This window comes from Polypterus senegalus, chromosome 12, assembly GCF_016835505.1.
Source record: "Polypterus senegalus isolate Bchr_013 chromosome 12, ASM1683550v1, whole genome shotgun sequence".
NCBI classification, from domain to species: Eukaryota; Metazoa; Chordata; class Cladistia; order Polypteriformes; family Polypteridae; genus Polypterus; species Polypterus senegalus.
The window spans coordinates 63,198,335-63,213,529 of NC_053165.1; the positions used below are offsets into that span (position 1 = coordinate 63,198,335).

The window sequence follows — 15,195 nt, forward strand, 5'->3', positions numbered from 1 at the left end:
GACATCCTGGTCTCAAATGACCTGAGGGGACATAAAACTGTAAATGGAACACCCATGAGATTTAAATATATTATAGCAGAGGCAGGTACAATTATACCACTAGACCAGGATTTATTAAATCAGTCCGGTCAGCTCTCATTGAATTCAAAACTGCAGCAAAGGAAGAACTGAGAAAGGGATGACTTTGGGAAAGGGATCTCCAAACTTTTCACTCTAGATCTGCTTTACAAAAATTGAGGGTGTTGCCTTTCATAAGGGTAAATGAACAACCGCTGGAAGAGACTCTGCATTGGATCAGGTCAGTACAACATCAAATTACTTGATGAAGGTTGGGAGCACACACTGATAGCACGTTTCCACACCCACCACATGCTGAACCACGAAGATTGGGACCCGAGTGCAGTGGGTGACACCTCAGCACCACACTGGAACAGTGCATGGTATTTTACGGTAGCTAGAGTGCCAATCCTGCCACCAACCTCCAAGTTTTTACTGTAAGTTAGAGGACCTGCTTGCAGGGCTGGATGCAGATTAACATCATACCCAGAAAGATGGTAGGATAGTCAAAGAACAATGACCAGAACTGAAATATGAGTCATAGGCTGGGAAGTAACTGGCCTTGTGTAGGTCTTCTGTTTCAAACTACTTTACTGTTCAAATTTATTAACCAAATTTTTTTTTATTTGTTTTTTCCTTGTAAATTTTAGACTGGTTAGCATAATTACTATTTGGAATTTGCAATGCTTTATACTGGCATTCCACCCAGGAATATATCTTGCTATACATTCATTGATACCATGATAGGCGCTAACAAATCTGAACTGGATAAGTGTGAAAAGGTTCAGTTACAGTTATACTGTTATGTGTCAGTGAAATGACCTGCTGAGAACTTGGAGAGGTCTCTGGAGGAAAGAGTTAACTGGTTCAACCAATAGAAGAATAAAGAATGTTTTAGATCCTTTTGTACACAGGGGTGTAGTGTTGTTCTGTTGTGGATATTAATTACGGCACTTGCTCTTTCAGCTATTGGTTTTGGTGTTATTTGAGCATTCCTGCCCGAAACTGGAGTCATACCTGGCAGGGCCGGGTTTGTTGTTGTGGACTTATTTAATGTAGATAATAATTTTAAATCCTTCTTCTCATGCAAGGTGCTTTGGGGCTTTTATTTTTGAATTAATAAGCCTGAGATATTTTGGCACCACATCTAGGGCATGGGCTTACCTTGTGCTGCTTAGTTAGGCTCCAGCACTCCTGAGACCTTGAACAACACAAATTATTGAGTAAGTAGAGGGACAGAGAACTTTGGCACAATCAGGACCACTACATTAATAATTATTTTATGCTTATGACAGGATACCACCTACAGTGTAGACCCACTTGGTCAAGGCTGAGGCCCAAAGGTACAAATCAGATAGAGATGAGATATCAGTAATCACACACCAGATCACACTCTCTGTAAAATAAAGCATTAAAGGAGGTGACTACTGTATGAACATCCTATCACGTTAGGTTAAATAGACTTATTATCTCAGTTGGAAATTTGTGATTTATTATTATTACTGAGTGGATGGAAGATGCAAAGTTTTAAATTCAAAGATCTAGGCAATGACATTGGATGCTTGCCTTTTATGATGGGAACTTGAGTAATGAGACAATATTCTCACAAGCAGTGTGTCCTCCTAGCGTCCAAGGATTTACACTGTAAACAGCAATGCCTGCTTACTCTCTACTACTGACTAACTATGTCCCTAAGTGAGTCTTTTAACTTTTTCATATTGAAAGAATTAGGCTACTCCCATAGAGTGCCTTGCCATAAACACTATATAAAATAACCAGGAGGTGGCCAGACTGGCTGACATTTATTTATTTTGCTGGAATGTACACTATATGGTTGCCAGTTGGATCCTATCACTGTGTGACCCTGACCAAAGTATCTTACTTTGCTAATTTGGAAACAATCGTGCTGTCTGTACATGTACTGTACCTTCAGAATACCTTGGCATAGTCTATGTTTTGGAAAGGCAATATATATACTGTATTAGAATATTGCAAGGCTGTAAGCCCCTTAGTAGCCAAGACTTTAAGCCATAAACAATAAAGTTGCTTTTCAGTCCCCACCACTATCTCATAATGTAGTCCTAAGTAAATCACTTAATCTCCTAATATAAAAATATAGTACAGTAACAATAAAGTACCTTTGCAAAGTTTGTCTAATGGAATAGAAGGGGATCGCAGTAGTGTAAGGTGGCAGTGCTTTGAAAGGGTAGAAAAGAGTCTCTGCTAAGCTAAATAAACCAGCACCACAGAGTGAACATAAAACAGGAGGTCCGAGAGCTCAAGAGTCCTGCCTGTGCTTCAGGACAAATACATTTAGAGGCTTTCACATGTTCTGAGGAGTATAAACAAGTGTCAAAAAGCAACTGTGGACATAAAGCAGGCCATCAAACAGTCAGCAGCAGGTGTCCGGACCAAGTCGAAGTGCTGCCTAGTGCATTATAATCAAAGGGCACTGCCAACAATTTCTAACATTGTAAATTGGTGGCAGACGTAGACTTCAGCCAATTGGGGCAGTGGCATTTTTACTGTTGTCTATAGTGTTGGAGTGAAATCTCACTGAGAATGTCTGTAATTAGTCCTAATCTGATTAGCATAGGAGGACACACGCAGAGGAAAGGCAGGGTAAATGATGAAGGGTAACCCTGGAGAATTCTTGGGAGGTCCAGAATGTCAGATCACCTTTCATACAAACATGTAAAATGTATATACAGTAATGTACATTGTTTCTACATATTCCAAAGCCATTCATTAGGGTCCCTCATGAGCTCTCCGAGTATATGGTCTTTAACTAGGAGTAACATGGGAGTGGCTGCAGTGAATTACATCACTGGCAAAACAAAGGGGCCTAAGTTAGGAGAGCCAGTACTTTCTTTTCAAGTTTTCAGTATTCAGTATGAGCATGTTATATAACACAATTGGGAGTGCCCAGAGGTGATGGACTGTTAGTCACATAGATGACCATGTTTCTGAGCTTGGTTGTACCTCTCAGTGCTTGGGCCTTGGGTCAGTTCTTGGCTTGAGTGCCTTCTGACCACAGTTTGCATGCTTTTCCTATGTCCACTTGTATTTTAATTTAACAAAAGTATGTAGAGAGTGCCAGTGCTTAATGTGACAGTGCTGGAGATGGTATTTCTGATTAAGACTGTCTGCGGTTTCTGTCAGGAAGTACAGGATTCAGTTGCATACAGAAGTGTTGTAGCATTTATGACCTAACTTCCTCATGAGCTTCTAAGGGATGATGATGGTAAGTGCTGAACTGAAGTCTATGAACAGCATTAAGTATAAGTGTCTCCTTATCCAGATGGGACAGGCCCAGATGAAGGAGTAGATGATATGTTATCCTGAGTGGAACGATTTGGGCAACAGACACACTAGAGAGAGCCAAGTGATGATGGAAATGTGGCTTTCAGGTGGCCTAAGATTGGCTTCTCGAAGCACTTCATGATAACCAGTGTGAGTGCTACAGTGCGATAGACATTGAGGCAAGAGGCAGAGGACTTCTTCGGCACAGGTGTGATGATGGCGGTTTTGAAACACTTTGGGATGCCTGCCTGACCAAAGAAAATGTTGAAGATGTCTTTCTTTTAGAACAAATCAGTAGGGATGAGCAGTAAGCAGACAGAGGATCAAAACCTATCTTACAGAACAGAAATAATAATGAAAAAATGTATTTCATAGTTCTAAAAGTGTAATCATAATAGTGGTGATGGGTGTAACTGCCAGTCAAACTTAATCATTTGTACAACTGCCCATACTAATTACCTATCCATGTTGAATACATGTTGGCATCAAGATTTTTTCAATACACATAAGATATTATGAAATCTGCTTTAAATTTTTGGCTTTTCAGCCTTTTAGTATAATGTGAATGGTCTCCTGCAGTATATCTCTAACAGGATGGCTGGTCAAAGACAACAATAAATATTTGGCAAATCTCTCTGAAAAGACAACTTTTCCTTTTATTTTAGGTGCTTCTAAATGGAAAGACATAGAGCCCACCTGTGGAGGCATTAAACAATCACCAATCAACATTGTGCGAACAAAAGCACAACGGAATAACAGTCTGGAGGCATTTCAATTTATCGGCTATGACACTGCTCCCTCCGGGAAATGGATAATTGTAAATAATGGTCATGCACGTAAGTTGTTCACATGGAGATGCAATGTTCCAATTAAATCTGAATGAAATGTGTGTGGAATACAAATGGATGCACAGATGAAATTAATTTCAGATTTCTTGTGATTGTGAGCTAAGACATGAGGAAGTTCTTAAAAAAATTCAATTTTGATTCTCCATTGTGTTAGCAAAATGAGTCTAGAAACCACAAAGAGGACAGTTGATTTCCCAAATTAACTTTGATTGTACCAATGACTTTGTAATTATTCTGAGTTATGGATTTTTAGTACTGTAATAATAAATCTTTACATTTATATTGCACTTTTCTCACTACTCCAAAGCACTTCAGCGAGTGGGAAGTCACATCAACCACCACTATTGTGTAGCATCTACCTGGATGATGCAATGGCAGCTATTTTTGCAATAGTACACTTGGCACACCTTAGGTGTTAGGCAGTGAAATGGTGAGAGAGATTAGAGACTGGGAATTATTAGGGAATGAGTAGGCCACGGTGGGTAATTTCACCTGGACATCGGGATACGCCCCACTCTTTATAAAGGATGCCTGGGGAAATTTTATGTTCACAGAGAGTCCAGACCTTGATTTTACATTTCATCCAAAGAAAGGCACCATTTTTACAACTCAGTGTCCCTATCACTACACTGGGGCATTGGGATACACATTCAGAAAAAAAAGGGTAAGTACCCTCTGCTGGCCCCACCACCACCTCTTCCAGCAGCGACCCAAGCTTTTCCTAGATGGTCTGCCATCCAAGCAATGACCAGGCCCGAACATGTGTACCTTAAGATGGATGACCTGTTCTGAAGTGTATGTGGAATGGCTGCTGGAAGAGTTTATTAGTGCTATTTTTGTTTGTGTTTTTCCCATTGTTTATTCATTTTAATACTGTGTTGGTAACACTGCTACAGCACCATCTTGGTACGTTTTCTGCTGCAACTGCTGCCATATTGTGGTGTTTTCATATGGCAGACACCATGCTCTTTATGGATACGACATCCACTATTTGCTTCATGACTGGGTAATTTTGTAATATGTGGCATCATCACTCAGAAACTATTTAAGATGGTATCATGGTACTATCCATTATTTCTGTGTTGGGGTTTTTCAAAAAAAAAAAAAAGTAAATTGGAGTATTTCCACTTGTTTGTGGCTTTGTTATTTTACTTTATGATTTTGTTTCTCATTCTTGTTTTGGTTAACCAGCTTTGTTGTCCTTCTAGTTTAAAAACTCTATCCTCTCACCAACTACAAATCTGCCAATCACTTTTGGCAAGTTCTATTTTTATACATCACTGTAGAATAATTTCCCTCTGAAAACCTGCTAAGTCCTAGTGTTCATAATAGAATTCCTCTGGTGGTGCTTGGTGTTTGCTAGTAGGGGCTGCTGCACCACCATACTGTCCAGCTCAGCTCATTGCATCTTCATCCAAAGGCTGACATTAATTATGACAACACCAAAACATTCTTAACCTGAATAAATTCAAAATAAGTTTGGAACACAGATATTAAAGACTTAAGCATAACAGCAGAATTAAGGAAACCTTCATTTACAAGTACCAGACAAGAGATGGGCCATAAACCCTGGTGCTCCCCTGCTAGTCACAATGGACTGGGGATATGGGGTATATCTGGCCCTTTAAATGGACACTTGGATTTAGGTCTGCAGGGACTTCTGAGGTCACTCGAGGGAGTTCTCTACCTGGATGATATCAGTAATTCCAGAGGTCAGTTTTAACCCCAAAAGCAACTAGGCCAGTCAATCCAGAAATGCTCTCAGGCTTTAAAGTAAAAGCCTCCTCTGGTCAGACCATGAGTGAATATGGAGCTGGATGGAAGAGTCTGGTAAGAGCTTGACTGGTGAAAGGAAGAAAGAAAAGGAGGAGCAAGCTGGAGAACTGAGTTTCAAGCTCTATCAAATACGCAAGTGGGCTGCCACAACAGGGAAAAGCCTGCCATTGTAGGCCCAGAGAGTCAGTTTGTTGAATTATTTTTATTGGCTACTTTTTGGTGACAAATAACCTATTAATAAATACCCTTTTTGTTATTTTGGTGTCTTTTAGCTTTATTTTGGAATCAGTCCCTTCTGCCAGAGGTTTAATAATCTCTGGCGAACTTCCATTATACTTAAATTAATCTGTGGCTTTGTTTTATTTTGTGCTTTGTAGTTCAAGTAAACCTTCAAGGAGAAATCAGCATAAATGGTGGTGGACTACCAGCCCGGTACAATGCACTACAGTTCCATTTTCATTGGGGTGGAGAGAGCAGCAATGGGTCAGAACACACCATTGATGGAAAACAATATCCAATGGAGGTAAGACAGAGGTGCGCACAACCTGCATTTTCAACTTGCTACTTTAGAATATATGATACGTACAGCACAGGTGGCCATTCATGGTCCTGGATGCAGAGTTCCTTAATTTAATAAAAGTCAATTTCTTAACAGAATTTTACATTTAAACCAAAGGCTTTAACCAGTTTGGCTTTGACATGTCTTGATAATTCAGCAAGACCCTTATTTCTGGCCTGTATTTTAATGCACATGAGTCAACTCCATTTGTATTTGTGGCTTCATTTTACTTCACTTGTCTGTTAAGAAGTTTATGTTCTTCATTTTCTGTTGTCCTTACCAGTAGGCTGTTGAGGTTTCAATAGCAAAGTAGTCAACAGATGACCGGCTAAATTTCTACCATTTCAGATGTGTGTGTGTCCACCATTTGACAGCCTCTTTAAAAATATATTTAAAAAATACAAGTTAATAAAATGCAATTGGGGTCTGTTAATCCTCTCCATCCTGCATACATTTTGTTGATTAGCAATGGCCACTGCTGCTTCTTAGTTGGAGAAGTATAAGTAAGGTATACACTTGATTAAGTATGATTAAGCAGGACTATTTAAGAAGATTGTCACCTTTTCATTATTATTAGTGTCATGTTCATCCAAGGCGATGCCAGGGATCAGAGCACAACATAATTATTATAATTTTTTTATTTCCCTTTCATGTGCAATTGAAATCTACTGTGTGTAAAGAAAGTATTATTAGGGTCAAAATTTTATTTTTGGATTTTCATTGGATTTACATATTCCTATGTGTCAGGATGCTAATCTGTAGACATATTTACTGAGATTGAATTGCTCAGTCTACATGATATGTGGTTCACTTATTAATACGGTAAAACTGTACAAGAATCTAGGTGTTAAGCAGAATCACTCCTGGAGATTTTGCTGTACACATATACCTCAATATATAATACTAATATAATAGTAAGTGACTGTATTTTTAGCGAATTTTCACATTGAAAAAATGAGAAACTCTTTTTTATTAAAAATATTTGTTTCTTGATGAGGGCTTTATTTTTCTTTGAATGAACTTGTTTCAATTAAAAGTCAGATTTTCTCATTTTTTCAGTGCAAAATGCTGGTTCTTCAGCAAACTGATTTTTTTCTAACCCTTCTTTCTAATTTTTACAAGTGGTGCCAATAATAGTGGAGAGCACTGTATATATAAATAAAACTGCTTAACATTTTTTGCACACATTGTTGCTGTAATAGTTCCTCATGATCCTGAACTGCATTAAGCAGGCTTGGGATGCTATAAGCATGTATTTAATATTTTCACTGTGACAACTTTCATAGCATTGCGTACATTTTGAAGTACTTTATGACGCCATTCTATATATCTTTATGTTTGTATAGCCGGAAACCAAACCCTACACTATTCTTGTTATGTTTTGCCCAAATCTAGATGGATCAAGATTTACAAATAAGTAGCCTTTTGGCAATTTAGCTATTATGTTTCACATATAATACAAGTATTTTCTCTCATGCTCCTGCCATTATCAAAAGAAGAGCTGTGACGTGAGAAGCTGTCTGGGAAACAAGACCAGGGCGATCTTGTTATGTTAAGTTCTTCAATGGCCCCTCAGTTACCATTAGCACATAAAAAGAGGAGAGCCTGGAATGCTTCTTGGAAAGTGGTCAGTCAAAGGCATCAGTGTTAGGTGTGGAATCGTTAAGAAGTGTAAAGTAATGTAATCATTAACTGGGCGCTACTCTGAAATGACATAATACCTACATGTCATGATTACAAGTTTTGGAGGTGGCAGAAACCATTACCAACACACACTAGTTTGCATGTACTTTGGAGAAGCGGCTTTCTCTTGATGACCTTGTAGTAACCAAACAACAGTCTAAAGCTATTATGCCAGGCAGACTGGTAAAGCATCATTGCTGTAGCGTGAGTGGGGCCAACAGGATCACTGTCTGATCTGTTTTATCCAGTTCTCCTCCAGCTTTTCATGGCCTGGTGGAATTGAGAAATTAACACACAGGTCCTCCAATTTCCCTATATGTGTTAACTCAATTGGCCTTCCTAAATTAGCCTGAGATGGATGTTTACATGAGAGCTCCCTGCAGTCGACTGGTGCACCTTCTTATAATTTGTTTGTAGTTATGTATGCTAAATGTTGTGTATCTTTTGTGTAAAATGATTATAATTTTCTGTTGCTTTCATTTTTATGATATAGTTGTGGCACCATTTTTTTGTCATGACCACTGATATTTTAGGTTGTATTCTTTGAGTACTACCATGGTGTTACTGACAATGATGCTGTTTCGAATCATGAGACCAAGTTCCAAAATACATGTGATATCGTTCCAGACCCCCCCCCGCGATAGGTGAAAATCCGCGAAGTAGAAATCATATGTTTGTATGGTTATTTTTATATATTTTAAGCCCTTGGAAACTCTCCCACACTGTTTATAAATATTCTCTGCACAGTTATACAGTAAACCCTCGTTTATCGTGGTTAATCCGCTCCAGACAGATGAAATTTCCACGAAGTAGGATTCTTTATTTATAAATATTTTCGCAGTTAGAGCATAGAAAACCTGTTTACGACTTTCTAAATACGATTTTAACATTATTAGAGCCCTCTAGACATGAAATAACACCCTTTAGTCAAAGGTTTAAACTGTGCTCCATGACAAGACAGAGATGACAGTTCTTTTTCACAATTAAAAGAATGCAAACATATCTTCTCTTCAAAGGAGCGCCGTCAGGAGCAGAGAATATCAGAGAGAGAGAAAAGTAAACAAAAATCAATAGGGCCGTTGTGCTTTTAAGTAAACGAAGCACCGCGATAAAGCCACCGCAGTGAAGGGATCAATGTGAAGGTAGTCTTTTCAGCATTTTTTACAGGAGCGACCGTATCTTCTAAGCAAACAGCCTCTGTGCAAACAGCCCCTCTGCTCATACCCCCTCCATCAGGCGCAGAGAAAAGCAAACAATCAAAAATCAATACGGGCTGTTAGAGCTTTGAAATGTACAAACGTATATCATTGAGGAGTTTTATTTAATATGTAATACGTGCTCCGATTGGGTAGCTTCTCAGCCATCTGTCAATAGCGTCCTTTGTATGAAATCAACTGGGCAAACAAACTGAAGAAGCGTGTACCATAAATTAAAAGACCCATTGTCCGCAGAAATCCGCGAACCAGCAAAAAATCAGTGATCATTAATTAGATAAAGCCTTCTTAGTAACAGTTTGGAGCTCCTTTATAACTTTTTAAAACAGGTGGTTCCTGAGTAATGTGTTGGTTGTGCATTCCAGGTCATTTGGCTCCTTCCGCTCAGGCCCTTCCTAGTTATTTGAAAATTCTTATTTGTACTCCCTTTGGATTTCTGTTTCCTGATCTGTTTATCTTTTAGTTCTGTTTAGACAGGCATATTTTCAAAATAATTTGTCCACAATATTCTCTGACTTTTGCCTAGTGCTGGATGAATGAACTTTATCACTGTGTGATCCTCTATTGGAAAATATTGGATAAGTATATTTACAAGGCGCACTTGAACAAAAGTGATCCTAATGGACATGGGGGGCCCAGGCAGAAAATCCCATTCTTTTTCTAACTGAAGTTCTTTATCATTATATTACCGAGAACTCATTTTAAATAATCAGACATCAATCAATAAACATTTTACAGAATACATAATTTTTTTGAAAAGGTTTATGTTAATAAACAAAATTGACCCCTGAATATAAAATAATTAAACCAATCTCTAATTAAAATAAAAACTTTTTTAAAACTTCTACATAATTACAACTCAGGCAAGTTATAGCCATTCTGGAGATGCCCATTGTACAGGGTGCATTTAAGGGGTTTGCAGATTATCCACTGGATATTTAGTTGGGTTTCATTGCCATTGCCAATTTATTGGAATGGGTTTAGGATTTCTTTTCCCATGTCACATTATAAAAACAGAAAATACTGAGCTTCCACTTTTCTGCACAACTACAAATGAAGCACCCCAATTCCTGTATTTATATGTATTTGGAGAAGGGTGAGTAGGACACCTGAATATGCTTACAAAATTTATGCCTATGCTAAGGAGTCTTACTATTTTGGAAGTTGTTGAAACTCTTTCATAGTACATGACATTCTCACTCTCAGCACTAAACCTACCAGGATTGTATAACATGGTGATGAGGCCAGTTTAGAAATTAAACAAGCTGTTAAGAATCCATCCAATTTCTCTTCCATCTTTATCTTCTTTAAGCTCCAGAGTCTTCAGCAGCAATGGCCTCTCCACAATATAGTCACAGGCAATTGAGCTTTTCCAGCCATCTAGCCAGCCCTGCTGTCTTTCTTTTCAGTGAGTCAGCCAGCAAGAAAACCATGGAGGAATTCCAGGCAAACTGCTACAGAGCTGAACCTGTGCTCCAAGTGCTGTGACATGGTGTCATCTGTGTTCTCCTCCTGGTCAAAGCATAATTGTCATTTTTCTGTTTTTAATTGGATGGCTTAGGCAATAGCGAAAAGATGCTTTATATAATGGGGATAATTTCAGCTATGATAAATGTGTCCTGCAGCTGAGCCTTAAATGTTAAAAATTTCTATAAAGCAGTGGTGGCAATTCTGTAGAGTTAATTGTTTTGCTTGTTTTCTCACAGCTTCACATTGTCCACATGAATTCTAAATATGATGCTGTACATGATGCAAAAAAACATGAAACTGGCTTAGCAGTACTAGGATTTATGTACAAGGTAAGTTCTTGAAATTCAAACACGCTACTATTGCTGTGTTGTATCTGACATGGCATGCAGCACATACGTTCAACCAAGTCAGCTGTTAAGGTCTTTTATTGTTTCCTTCTATTATATTTTGTTTTTTAATTACACAGCATTCAGTGATTGCTGGAAATTTTACTGTTGGTTGCACATACTTGCTGTCGAAAATGAACAGTTCCAAATCTGGCAGCCAGATCTACATGCATAAGGAAATCATTTACATTGACTTTTAATGTAGGGAATGAAATTCTCTACAATAAGTCCAACCATTTATGGGTATTGGGACCGAGGATCAGAAATCATGCATGTCTGCAACTCCTGATTTACGTATTCATCAAAAAGATGGCACCTGGCAGTTTTCCACATCTGTATCTGTCAGTCAGTCAGTAAATACAATCCCCCTTCTATCCATATTTCACAAACAGAAACCAACTATTTTCAATATTAAATATATGGTTGGCTCATGGGCCTGGTATTCAAAACCTAAATGCTTATCTGGGTGGAGACTGCGTCTATGTAACTTGCATACATGAGCCACACCAAGGTTGAGTAATATGCAAATATGCAATCCATTCTCCTCCTGCACATAGCCTCACTGTTGTATTCCAAGTTTTGGGATCCTGGTTTACCTTTTATTCTTTAGAATATAAAAACTTATTGGGGGTGCCGCTTTCTTCTGCTTGTTTTGCATATCTGCAGCTACTGTATATTGTTTATGCCAATAATATCTGTTGCTAGTTTCATGATTGGAAGTTGCCATTATGTGTGACTTCATTACATACTCCCTTATTACTAAGATAATGCAGCAAGGACTTAATCTTTGTATTTAGCTCTTTTATAGTTTATGACCATTTTACTTGTGTTTCTTCAACTATGTTTCTTGTTTCAGTGTATTGGGTTTTAGATGATTGCTACTTTTGACTTTACTCTGATATTCTGTTCCTTTTGCCTGTCACTGACCTCTTCTCTAGTCTGTTCTGCCTTTTTGCCCTTTTCTTAGGATTAGAGAAATTTAAAAAATTAAAAAAAAGACAATAGTGTATTGACCCTTTCAATTACTACAACTCTGTTAAGTGTTCTGAGACAGTCAGCTTGTGTTCTCTTGCCTATCTCTTTGACTTAAATTATTAACTGCCCTTTTTGGTGCCTTTCCCTGATCACACCACTTCTTTTTTGCATCTCTGAGACTATAATGATGCTTGGGCTGTACACGAGTCAGGGGAGTGCAGTTTTCATTACAGAATGTACAGTTCTTTCCAAATGTCTGTAAAAAATTGTTTGATATTAAATATCTGTTTCTAATATAGTATTTAACACTTCTTCATGTCACTTTCCTTTGTACTATTTTCCTTGAACCTGCCTAAATCATGTCTGCCAAAAAGCAGACAGAGTAAGATGAAACTGCTCTGGCTATTATGGGCCTATGATGCAATAACAGGTGTTCTTTAGAAAGCACCAGTCACCACTTCTAGCAACACAGACTCATGGCGACGTGCACTGGCTTTTCTCTGTGTGTCATGAGTCTAGAACTACTGATCAGTGTTGAATCAAAGCCAAAGTGGACTGAGCTGCAAAGAAGTGTCCAAAACAAATATTAGTGTAGACAAGGCCATCCCAACCCCACCTTCATGCAACTGAGATTTTATTACCTCTTGCATGCTGCTGACTGCAGTGACTTGGCGCTGCATCATTTGGCTAAAGGGTGAGAGCCTGGCTTTCAGGACAAGGCTGTTTCCTGTCTTTCCACCCACTAAAATGAATGACTAGGGAGCAGTAACTTGGGTAATGATAAAAGGATAATAGGAGGAGAAGAAAATTATAAATGGTAAATGGATTAGAACTCATCAAACTTAACTTTATTGTTAAAGAACACTATGTCCCATTTTGTTTTTGAAAATCCAGCTTTCTACCATAAAATGCACACAAAAACAGCAAAACACTTGAGTTTTCAACACTTTCTTTTTAAATTCATAATGTAAATTACTAGTGTAGGCAGAGTTTCCTAGTAAGTGCCAAAAAGAAAACGAGGTCTTATGTTAATCAAACGCCTATAGTGGGAAGCAAAAGGTCATTTTAATACCCAATAATTGGTCTTTTCAGAATAAGGGGTTGTAAAGACCTGGGGGCACATGGCTCCCCAAACACCTGACACAACAGTCACAGGCAGAAGTCTTTACATGCAAATGTTAATTACGTGTAGAAGCACTTTCCCTCACTGCCCCAAGGAATGCACAATACAATTAAGCACCAAAGACACAATGCAGCACTGTACTTTTCTTCTTCTTCCTCCTCATCCTTGTCTCCCTCTGTTCTTGACCTCCACAGGCAAGCTTTGTCCACCTCCTCTTGACTCTGGCTTCTCTCTGTGAGGGAGTTGGCTCCATTTTAAGCCGCACCCAGGAGAATTCCAGGTGGTTCGTTAGGGAGGTCTGGAATGATCTCCAGGTGCAGTGGAAGCCCAGGGTAGGGCTCTGCAGCTCTCACACCTTCCCCTGGCAGCATTCACTGAGCCCAACAAGGTTGTGCAGACAAATAATAATTCCCATACAACCCTGTGGCAATAAGAGGCACTGAGGTGTCCCAGCCAGGTAAAGTTGCTGGCTGTCCTTCACAGAGTAGAAGAAGCCCCAGTGCCAACACAACAGAAACAAATGTACTATGTGCTTGTAATTTGTAAGTTAATTTGAATATAGTAGCTAATTCATAAAGAGAGTGCAAGATGCTGGATTTATACCAGTTGTTTTTATCTCTTGCTATTGCATTTGCATGTTTGCATACAATAACTAAATCAAGTATCCATTGTGTTCTTACACAGATAGATGATAAAAACAACACCAACTACTCCACCATCACTTCAGCTCTGCGAAATGTTTCATATAAAGGTAAGCACAAACTGGTCATGTGCACAGTATCAAGTCGTATAGCTTTGAGGCAGCTGGCTTGGTTTTCGTGATATGAGGACTATAATGCCCTTGACTTACTTCACAACTAACTCGAAGAACATACACCATCTACTAATATGGACGTTTATGATTGCCCAAATAGTTAAGATTATATACTTGACTGGTTATGCAGACTGGAAAAGAAAGCCCATGGGGACATAAATACTGATATCAAGTCTGGCAACCTCTACATCCTTCACATAACCAAACATTGCCTTATTCTGTTGTACAGGACTTACAGGACCTTGCGTTATGTGGCCCTTTTCTGACCTCCAGCAAATCACAATTTGATTGGGTGGGATTGAGAATGTTATGGTACATCTTACAGATGTGTGTGTGGAAATTGGTGTGAGTTAGTGTTAATCTAAGTGTATGTTACAGTGGTCTTGAAGAGAAATGTAAATATTTACACAGAAATGGAAACAGGTACCCCAAGCAAACGTCTTCTGTCTTTGATGGATTCTGTTGGGTTTCTCAAACTGGTTAACCATGTTTTCATTTATGCACATTAGATCTAGTTTTCATCACTTATCTATTCATCTTATTTCAAAACGGTTTCCCCCAAATACTACATTTTTCAAACTACACCCTTAAAACATATCTTTCCTTACTCAGAGTATCTGTATTGGTCCAATGTCAGTCACTTAAAGTGTGAGTGTGAGTGCAACCTGTCATGAAATCACAAATGCCAAAGCTGCTATCTGCCTTGTGCATATTGATGCCATGGCCCCTATTAGGGATGCCCCGGCCGGGATGCCTTGGAGGACCGGAAGAGGATGTGCGCCCACCTTGGACCACTTGGGGGCCACAGGTAGAGGGCTTGGAAGCCCAACCCTGTAGAGGCCCGTGGTCACCGCCGGGGGCACCCCGATGCCTTTGTAACCCTGTACCTCAGCACTTCCGCCCCACCAGGAAGTGCTGGGTGGAAGAGGAGCAGGGACACCCGGAGTGCTTCCAGGGGTACAGCCGGCACTTCCGCCACACGGGGGC

At 39.1% G+C, this 15,195-nt stretch overlaps 1 protein-coding gene across 2 annotated transcripts in view; it reads left to right on the plus strand.

Moving 5' to 3' along the window:
- The window catches only part of car15 (carbonic anhydrase 15), a 29,666-nt gene that overhangs the window by 12,079 nt on the left and 2,392 nt on the right, over positions 1-15,195 (plus strand). For both annotated transcript variants that reach the window (XM_039771867.1, XM_039771868.1), the window contains 4 exons: positions 4,026-4,196; positions 6,362-6,507; positions 11,147-11,239; positions 14,079-14,145. In XM_039771867.1, the coding sequence (XP_039627801.1) occupies positions 4,026-4,196; positions 6,362-6,507; positions 11,147-11,239; positions 14,079-14,145 (477 nt within the window). The remainder of the gene's footprint in view (positions 1-4,025; positions 4,197-6,361; positions 6,508-11,146; positions 11,240-14,078; positions 14,146-15,195) is intronic.